This window comes from Eurypyga helias, unplaced genomic scaffold, assembly GCF_000690775.1.
Source record: "Eurypyga helias isolate BGI_N326 unplaced genomic scaffold, ASM69077v1 scaffold26340, whole genome shotgun sequence".
Taxonomy (NCBI): Eukaryota; Metazoa; Chordata; class Aves; order Eurypygiformes; family Eurypygidae; genus Eurypyga; species Eurypyga helias.
In genome coordinates this window covers 1-10448 of record NW_010226701.1, presented here as the reverse complement: position 1 = coordinate 10448, position 10448 = coordinate 1, and the positions used below count along the sequence as shown (strand labels likewise).

Below are 10448 nucleotides of genomic sequence, written 5' to 3'. Positions count from 1 at the left end.
GGGTGCGGCTGGAGGTTTGTCAGTGCTCCTAGTGCCCTCTGAAACGACAACCCTGCAAGCAAGAGTTTTGGGTTTTACACCAAAGCGTTGCACAGATCTGCAGCCGGGTACTGCCGGGTGGGGGGTGATCTGCTGGCAGCAGGGTGCCTCTCCCTGCTCTGCCCGTGCCGCCTGCTCTTCCGTCAACATCCAGATGTTTTTTGCTATCCATAACCATACAAATAATTGTCTGCAGTCTTCATTAGTCTGTCTGGCAATAAATAATGTCCGATGGGCTGCACAAACCACATACCATGTGCCCAGCTGACCTTTTCCTTGCCTTCTCAGAACACAGGCACTAGTGAAATCAGACAGGAGTTTTATTGCATGCCCTTTTGCAGCTTAAAGATATAAAAATTCCCAAGAATAAAAGGATTGACCTACCCTGAAATTAGGTTTATGGTTGAACTAAATGATCTTTAAAGGTCCCTTCCAACCCAAACCATTCTATGATCCTGTGCAGAGAAGGAATTCGGATTGCAGGCCAAGAACTTGCTGTCAGGTATTACATCTGAGAGGTGAGAGCAGAGCTGCTCAGCTCATGGGCTCGTATCCTTCACACTGATTATGCAGGAGGCTGTTAAGGCAGTTCTGACTGATAGGAAACAGCCTGGGAATCTAGCAGGCAGGTTGTGTGCTAGTTGGTGACGTTTCACATTGTACGCATAGATAGTATAGAATCACAGAATGGTTTAGGTTGGAAGGGACCTTAAAGATCATCTATTTCCAACCCCCCTGCCACGGGCAGGGACACCTTCCACTAGACCAGGTTGCTCAAAGGCTTGTCCAGCCTGACCTTGAAGAATTCCAGGGATGGGCCATCCACAGCTTCTCTGGACAACCTGTTCCAGTGCCTCACCACCCTCTCCAGGAAGAATTTCTTCCTTTTATCTAATCTAAAACTACCCTCTTTCAGCTTAAAGCCATGCTTGTCCTATCGCTACAGGTTCCTGTAAAATCCCTCCAGCTTTCTTGTGGGCCCCTTCAGGTACTGGAAGGTGCTATAAGGTCTCCCCGGAGCCTTCTGTTCTCCAGGATGAAAAAGTCCAACTCTCAGCCTTTCTTCATAGGAGAGGTGCTCCATCCCTCAGATACCTTCGTTGCCTCCTCTGGACTCACTCCAACAGGTCTGTGTCCTCATAATGTTGAGAGTTTCAGAGCTGGACGCAGTACTCCAGGTGGGGTGTCACAAGAGCAGAGTACAGGGGCAGAATCCCCTCCCTCGACCTGCTGGCCATGCTTCTCTGGATACAGCCCAGGCAGGATATGGTTGGCTTTCTGGGCTGACAGCGCATACTGCTGGCTTATCTTTTCATCCACCAGTACCCCCAAGTCCTTTCCCTCAGGGCTGCTTCCTATGCATTCTCCACCCAGCCTGTACTTGTGCTTGGGATTGCCCTGACCCAGGTGCAGGACCTTGCACTTGGCTTTGTTGAACTCCATGAGGTTGGCAGTGGCCCACCTCTCCAGCCTGTCCAGGTCCCTCTGGATGGCATCCCTTCCCTCCAGTGTGTAAACCACACCACACAGCTTGGTGTCATCAGCAAACTTGCTGAGGGTGCACTTGATTCCACTGTCCATGTCGCTGACAAATGTGTTGAACAGTGCTGGTCCGAATACCAACCCCTGAGGAACGCTGCTCATCACTGGTCTCCACTCAGACATGGAGTGTTGACTGCAACTCTCTGAGTGTGACCATCAAGCCAGTAAATTAGTAAAATTAAATTAGGAAAAATATTCATTCCCGGTAACAGGGTTCTGAATTGTGTATGTGTACATAATGACACTTCAATCTCTACATACTCTTATCTAGAAAATCTTTTGTACTACAGTTGTTAACCCCAAACCTAGTCTTTAGCTGTCACAAATTTAGGGACTAGCCTTATTTTAATGTTTAGAATAACTCCTTGTGGAGTACCTGCACAGTGACAGGAACTTCATCACAGATAATAATGATGTAGGAAACTAAGCTGGCTTTCAGGATTATAGTGCAGATTGAGGAGCTTCTGCTTGCTTCAGATTTTTAAGGCTCTGCACTGTTTGTTTAGTGAGAACTGTTTTTTGGTTTCTTCCTAAGTGTGTCAAGGTGAATTTTTATTTCTGCTGTGTAAGTGCACTTAGCAAGTGTGAAGACTTACTAAAAAAAGCTTACGTATGCTAGCATCTTCACAAAATTGTTACTACTGTGAGTTGTTTCTGGGTGCTGACTTGTGGCAGTGTTCAGTATAACTGTTCCATTCATAAAGGGGCTTTCTGTCTAAAGGTATTTGGCAGTATCATCCGCTACCTTGAAACTTTCATTTGGAATGGATACAGATTTAACAACAGGATGAAAAGACTCTCTCCACTTCGCTAACATCAGCATAGCTTTTGTGAAAAAGCACTTCCGGACAATATAAGTGCTGTCAGAATTCTGGTCAGATCTGTCAGTGACAGTATTTTTTTTTCTTCTTGGCTTAATAGCTGGAAAGTTTAGAGCTCTTGAAGATCTTCTAATACTTTGAGTTAATAACTGTAATTCAGGTGGCAGCATGCTGATCTGTTGCTGACATGCAAGAAGTATGAACTGAATGTTAAATCATAGCTGGAATAGCAGTTATTAACCACCCAGGATGGATGTATTATAATTGATTAATAATCTGCAGGCATTACTATGTATTCTTTTTGGAAACTTAAATGGTAGCTATGTATCACAGGGAAATAACTGGGTAACCTCAAGTGGCTCGTGGTATCGAAATTGTGTGGTCTGGTCAGAGACACGTTAATATGCTGCACGTGTCTTACCCTTTTCAAATATGTTGGTGAAAATAGGTCTCCGTTCAGTTATATGGGGTCTGGATGTAAAAGGACCGCTTTATATTTTCATTTTTGCTGTCAAGTCACATTAGCAGATTTTAGAATTTTCTACTGTTAATTTTATGCATGTGAACATTAATTCATAGCTACTTTGGAGAAGTGTTAATGTGCAATAACAAAGTTGAGCGTAACTCGCAACACCAGCGATTGCAGTCTGGAAAATAAATCATGCAATAGTTAAAAAAATGTATTTTATACTCAGACATTCTGTAATACTTAGGAGTGCTCATTTTTATAAATTCGCTGTTACATGGGAATTTAGATAGTGCTGGAATACGTGATAGCTGTACCAGCACTAAAACTGGAATAATCTTGTTAATGCTGTTGTTTAAAGTGGATGATATTGAGAGTGCTGTATTCTCTTTGATACATTTGAGCTTCTCATCTTGAGGAAGAAGCTTCTTTTTCCACAGGAGGGCCTGAAACACCAAAAGCTTCTCCTGTGGAATGTGAACATGCCCAATTTCATTTTGGGGCAGACACAATATTTCATCTTTACTTTTGTGAACTTCAGCCTTTGGGCTACAGAAAAGTAACCTAGTTCAGGCAAACAGAGCTCTGCACCTGTGTAAAGGGCAAGCTTTGTCAACATTGGACTTCTGAAGTGGAAGAAAATAGCCAAAACAACTTCTGGAGGGTATTTCTGGATTTAAGTATTGTTTCCCCCTGAAACCTCCAGCATTATCTTTTGATTTGAATGTTCTTTTGGCATAGTTCTGTTGCAATTTAAAAGGGTTAATTCATTTTAAAGATAACAAAATAGAAAAATAGATGAAACTGAACATTTCATAATAATAAGGAAAACAACATTTATTATTATGGCTTCAGGTAGCATTTCTTCTCTGTTCATGATTGCAGGTGAAACTATTTAAGAGTTGATTGGGATACTGCTTTCATTTTGGTCAGCAAACACAGTTAGCAGGGTGTTATGAGGGAAAAGAATGATAGTGACCTTGAATTCATGAACACTCAAAAATAGAAATGGTTTTTGTAGAATAACCCCCTGAAAGTTACCAACACCGATCCTGTCTAGGTCAGCAAGGCCACTGGTGTATTTTTAATACAAATTTGAAAGCAACTGTATATCTGTGCCATATATTTACAATGATACCTCTTATCCATTCTCCAGAAGCTTTATCTTGGTAGCGCAGCAATTATACTAAACCAAGCCCCAAATGTTGTTCAGAGAATACGATGTCAGTCTTTTATTTAGATGGCATATGCTTAAGCCAGGGTACTCTGAATTTTGCATTTCTGAAGACCTTTCCTGTGAAAGCCTACAGATTTCTGCAGGATTTTTCATTGTCTAAAGGAACAGTGTGGGACTGTATGACTTGGAAATTACTGACTTATAAAATGCGATGTGATGTGATTCTCCATTGTTTATTTATTTTTATGCATCTTTTCTCTTTGTTTCAGGAGCTGTGGAAGTGTCGGTCCGAAGTCCGATTGCATGCTGGTTTGCTGCTATGCTTTATTGCTTTGGTGGTTCAGTTTTGTCTTCATTGATGCTTGCAGAACCTCCCATAGCATTTCTGGCAAAGGGCACAAACACTCTACTGGCATCTTCAGTCTGGTAAGCAGCCACGATTGGGTTAGATGAGTAGTGTTGGTTCTGAGTAAGCTACACTTTTTTGTAAACTGAGATTGTATCATGAAACATCCATGTAAATCAAAAGCTTAACTTAAAAGTGTTACAGATTTGGATACTATTTCTTCATCCCAAAAGTCACTGCAGTGAAATAGCTGTTATGATACTTTTCTATAGGAATAAAATGCTCCTAAGAGAGCAACTCTTGTTGTATAATGAAATGCTCAGTCACTAGACTAGACTATTCCTGGTCATGCAGCTGAAAATTTTATTTTTGGAATAAAGTGGACATCAGTTACTGCTTTTCTGCATGTTGGGGAGTCATAAATGTAGTCTAGTTTTTCAGCAGTAGCTCTTGAAGACAACAACCTGACTGATGTAAAAATTTTGAACTTTTCTGTAATTGAACATCTAGGACACTAATCTTTCCTCTTCTCTAGTTTCTGCTTCCTGACATATTTTTTTCCCTTTACTTTGCCCTTTCCCAGATGGATGGATGTTGTAGTAAAACACAGTAAAGAACTGAATGGAAAGTCAGGCAAGTGAATGAGGCAGCAATTTGTCCTGCTTTGGAATGAATAAACCCACTGCAATTATTTTCATATAAATGTGGCCTTCCAGTGGAGTTCGTTTGTCACGGAAATCGATTTTTGAAGACACCCTCAAACTTTAAAAATTATAATCTGTTAGGAGCAGTGGGTTTTGCATTTAAAAGTCTCAGTTCCTCTCTTAGAAGAGTGTTATTCAAGTCCTTTAGTATCTGCTCATTGTAGCCCCTCGGCTTTTATTATTGCAAATTCATTGAAATTACCGTGTTTCTGTCTATCTGTGTGTATCTATCTATTAGTCCTCTGGCCTTCATGTTGCAGTGGAAGATGTGGACAGATTTCATTTAGGCAAATCAATGAAATGAATGATGTGCAATAAATAGTGCAGTACTAACAAAACTTATAGAATCTGTATATAGTTCATATTAGTCTGATGCAGGTAACACGACTGCTTGTTTTAACAAATGACAGAAGTTAGTAGTAAATGTAAACAGAACATGATTTCTGTTGAACTTTAACGTGATTTGCTCTGGACAAATAAAGAGGTTTAATGAGGACCTGTGAATGTTATGAAATCTTTTAAGCTTCTAGTTTTCAAGAGGTCTCTCTTAATGAGTATAATGACTTTAATTCTCGGTCTTTAATCACGTGAAACGAAATTCCCCTAGCCACGCATCGAACTGGAAAACAAGCGGTTGTGCTGCGCGCTTATGAAACACTCCTGTCCGTAGGACAGCGACACCTACGGTCAGCAGCTGTTGCTAGCAGGAATTGCAGGCAGAAATGCCGTGGTGGAGTTGCCATGCAAGGCCCAATCCGGTTACCGGTTCCTCCGTGTCTAAGACCACATTCTGCAATTGTAAATTAATTGTGGATAGTGTAGTTTGTTGAGTACATGGCCAATGTAGCTATTTGAGTAACCGTTAACATACACGCTGTGTGTACCTCTTTGAATTCATATCAACTGAAGCTTGGTTGCATACAGAAGCAGTGGAATTTACAATAAGAGAAAATGGAAGGCATATAAATAGAGCTAAAAATGGTGGACGAGGACTTAGCTATTAAGGTATATTCCCATAACTTTCATGCAACAGCAATGCAATAGCAATTTCTGAGAGGTCTTGAACACTTTAGAAGTTTGTGGTGGCAAGGTACTATATCCACTCCAGCAAAAGCAAATCTATAACTATGACAGGACTTCAGCTAAACTTTGCTTTTCTAAGCTTCCTTGCATTCTGCTGTAAAGGGTAAGCATTGGAGGGGCAGGCTGAATGAAACAACAAAAGAGACCCGTGTGAGTGATGTTCTGCTCTGAAATCTCTAACCATAATTGTTTTTTAATAATTAATAATTAGTCTTTATTACTTTTTTCCATTTTTTGAGACCTGGAATGTCTCTGTAAGAACTGAATTTTATGACTGAAGAAATAAAATAAAACACCACATAATCTAACATTTTAAAATTTTCTGTCAGTTTAAGATTTTGTTCTTAGCCATCCTTACTCTCTTTTAAAAGCAAGTTGATAAAAAATATTAAATTTTGAGTAGTGTGCTTTCAACACTTTGGAAAAAGATATGTGCTTGTAGTTGGCAAGCTGGAAAAGCTAGAATTGGTGGTTACTAAGATGTGAAATAATCTTGAAAATAGCTATGCATTTCGTCTGGCATGTGGAGGCATTCTTGATGAAGTTGCATAATTCCATGTACCTATCAGTGTAAAAGAATAGTGTCAGAATGTAATTTATCACTGTGTTATAATGTTATAAAAAAAGACAAAAGAAAAAAAAAACCACCACCAGTCAGAAAACAACCCACAGAATTCCAAACCACATAAAGTCAGACAGACAGATATTAAATTAATAATTTGAATTACAAAAACATTATATGTAAGCTGTAGAACAGGTAGTAAAATTTAAAGCTGTTTCTTACGTACTTCAGTGGACTCTTCTCTGGGTCAGTGAGGCAGTAAGAACAATTTCAAATAAAGTTTGATGCCTTAAGTGCAAGAGCTCAAGCACGCTCAAAAGCATTTCAGATTTGTTCCAATATATCTACAACACAAGGCAGTGTTATCAGTGCTATATCATGCTTTGCTAGTCATATTCCAAAAATACCTTTAAAGGTATTTAAAGAAATACCTTTAATAGAAAGTGAATTCCTTAGCAAAAACATTTGAATGCTGCTAATGATATGAGGTGCTGAAGCACATCCAAAAAAGGGTCAAAGGTCTAGAGGACAAGTGCTGTGAAGACCAGCTGAAGGAATTGGGGTTGGGTGGCCTGGAGAAGAGGAGGCTCAGGGGAGGCCTTATCAAGTTGTACCAGGGGAGGTTTAGATCAGATATTAGGAAAAAGTTCTTCACTGAAAGGGTTATCAGGCATTGGAATGGGCTGCCCAGGGAGGTGGTTGAGTCAGCATCCCTGCAGGTATTTAAAAGATGGGTAGATGAGACAGTTAGAGACAGGGTTTAGTGGTGGATTTGGCAGTGCTAGGTTATTGATTGGACTTGATGATCTTAGTGTTCTTTTCCAACCTAAATGATTCTATGCTTCTAATGTTTTTTTCTCATTATTTTCAGGTATTTTGTGTTTTACTGCCCACAAGACATATTCTACCAGTGCTTTGCCTTTCTGCCTCTTCGGCTTCTTGTTGCAGGAATGAAGGAAGTGGCTAGGACTTGGAAGATAATGGCTGGCGTTGCATATGCTGACAGTCACTTCAAAGATGCCTGGCTTGTCATGGTAGCTGTGGGCTGGGCCAGAGGTAACGTGCATAACATCTTGTTCTGATGTACTGTGATGTTTTAGAGTGGTATTTAAATGGCTAGCCCTTCACCATAATTGTAGAATCATTCCTTGCTGTGCTGGATATGATAGTCCTAATACAGTCTGTTATCTCCTCAAGGGAAAAGCCTGTATAGCAGTTTTTCTGCCTGGATTAAGAGTAACATTGAATGACTTTGAGGGAAGTTCATCTTAACCCTTCTGAAGGTCTTGTGAGGACTTACAGGATGGGCAGTTGGTGGCAATAAAGAAATAGATCTCCTCTGTAGCTTGAGTGCTGTTACTAAATTTTCCAACAACATATTTCCTCAGCTTTTTTCCTTGCAAGCCTTGCATGAGGCTGAAGAAGAGAACTTACTTTCTTAGCATTTTGGGTTGCAACCATGAGCTGATTTTAAACACAGGAATGAACCTTCTTGCCTGCCTGCTGTTTGGAATATGACCCTGGAATCTACCTTCCCAGCATTTGAAGTCACAATGTTAGAACCCCTTCAGGAAGTAGTAGTACAGCTCTTATTTCTGTTTGTTTGATTCTGTTCTGCTTTGGGAAACAACATGTGTTAGTGTGATTGTCTAACATATTCTTTTCCCAGGTTATGATACTGATTAGTCTCATTGGCCAGAGTGTCTATCACCTCCTCACCTCTTTCCTTCTTTTAATGTAACTTCACATATCCACCTTTTCTCACAGAAGGTCCTCATATTTTATAAAGATACCCTGTACTTACTTGACAGGACAGACAAAGGAATGATACAAGCCTCTCTGGAGAATTACTTTGGCAATTCAGGTGGTTTTTTTGCAGCGATGATTCACTGTCACATAAAGGTGAACCTGAGTTTCTTGCTAAGTAGCTAAACCTCTGAGGTTTCATGTTGGTTGCTCGAGCCGTGCATGTGTAAAAGATTGGGTTAGTCTCTGTTAAGTCTGAGCTTTGGGTGCCACATTTGGCACCTGGTGCAACAATTTTTGCTGGGAGCAATAATAAGTTGCACAGTAGTGGTAGCAATCAGTGGGGATTTATCGTAAATCTCTGCAATTTCAGGAGCTGGTGGTGGCCTGATGTCCAACTTTGAGCAGTTGGTGAGAGGAGTGTGGAAACCTGAAACCAATGAACTACTGAAGATGTCCTAGTAAGTGGTTTTTTTTAGGACTGCAATGTACTAACTGTTGTTTTGCTAACTTCTTGTGTTGATGAAGAGTTTTAGTGCATTTCAAAAAAAAGTCAGTGGCAAATGTTGGTAATCAGTGCTTTGGTGTGTATCTTGTGGAAGGTTGTTTTTAATCATTTTAGGTTCACAGCACAAGAACACCAAATGGGAAAATGAGTCAACAAAAATTATTTGGCAGAAAGCAGTATTGAGTCAGTAGGAAGTTGCTGGAAAACAGTATTTAGTCAATTTTTCTTACAGGGACATAGTCTTCTCTACAAAATGAAAGGACAGTGGTACCAGAAGTATACAACTGAAGTCTGCATTTTTGGTGCCTGTTCTGAGCAACACTAAGATGGCTTCCTTTGAGCATTGTCCCTCTTACTTGCTCTGCCAGTTCTGTTTTCCTCCATACATATCAATTATTTGAAAAGGTGCAAATTGGTTCTTCAATGTAGCAAAAATGTACTGCAAGATAAGAAATGTTACCTCTCTTGCAGAAGCAGAGAATGGAATATTACATGGCTCCGTACAACTTAATGTTGTAAGTCAAGATAAGCTCAATGTGAAAATTTCCTAAAATTCATTTGATCTTCCCCATGTTATTCTCAGGTCTTTAGAAATAATATTTATTTAGTTTTAAAGTTATCTTACTTTTCTGCAGCTACTGGTAGCAACTGAAAATAACAGAAGATAAATTTGAAGCCTTTCCTTTGGAAGTATTTCAACTTTTTGCAGCATATGTTAGTTGTTGGCTTTTTCTGAAATTCCAGGTATTTTGAATTTATCTCCCTCAGTCAGTGTCTGAGTGGCTGCAGTCTTGAAACAAACTTCCAGAAGGAAGATGTCACTGTCAATAATAGCACTGTAAACCCAAGTAACAGTGCACTTAGAGGTGCAACACTTAATGTGCAATGCTTACTGACTGTGGTAATCCTTGCATGTATTCTCCTTTTCCATGGTAAATGTGGCTCAAATATTTTAAAAAAATATTTTAATAATTCTTTTAATTGTTTAATATATAAAGCTTAATAAATGAAATAGCAATAAATTACAAAGTTAAACAGATAAAAGTTTCTGTGAGTAGATGAGATGTCTGTATGCATGGAGTTTTTTTTTACTTCCTAATTAGGAATTTGGTGCAGTAGGTCTCTTGAATTACAGAAAAACAGTGAGTTACAGAGAAGACAGTTATAGAAAAGACAGTGAAAAAGTTGCCTACACTGGATGTGACAGCAGTGTCATCTGTATGTCACATATAGATGCAGATTAAGAAAGGCACGCATTTTTTCTCCTACTATATTAGTGCTCTCTGTTCATCTAGCTTTAGATAGCTGAGCAAAGTTCTCTTGTTTTCTGATGACATACCTAGCAAGGGGTTTACCACCACAATAAAGATAGCTAGAAGATGTAAATTATTGCGTGACTCATCAACACAGCTGTGTTGGTAAAACTTGGTAATATAGAATCATAGAATCATAGA

General features: G+C 39.6%; 1 protein-coding gene across 1 annotated transcript; it reads left to right on the top strand.

The window, feature by feature from the left end:
• Positions 1 to 4316: 4316 nt before the first annotated feature.
• On the top strand, positions 4317 to 8948 carry TMEM38B (transmembrane protein 38B). The gene is made up of 3 exons (XM_010154140.1): positions 4317 to 4471; positions 7612 to 7796; positions 8860 to 8948. Exons 1-3 carry the CDS (start codon positions 4365 to 4367, stop codon positions 8946 to 8948), a joined length of 381 nt encoding a protein of 126 aa, XP_010152442.1. The 5' UTR covers positions 4317 to 4364.
• The last annotated feature ends 1500 nt before the right edge of the window (positions 8949 to 10448 follow it).

Coding starts and splice junctions, on each gene's coding strand:
- TMEM38B (XM_010154140.1), top strand. CDS start 4,365: ATGCTTTATTGCTTTGGTGGTTCAGTTTTGTCTTCATTGATGCTTGCA. Junction 4,472..7,611: donor CTACTGGCATCTTCAGTCTG/GTAAGCAGCCAC, acceptor CATTATTTTCAG/GTATTTTGTGTTTTACTGCC. Junction 7,797..8,859: donor AGCTGTGGGCTGGGCCAGAG/GTAACGTGCATA, acceptor CTGCAATTTCAG/GAGCTGGTGGTGGCCTGATG.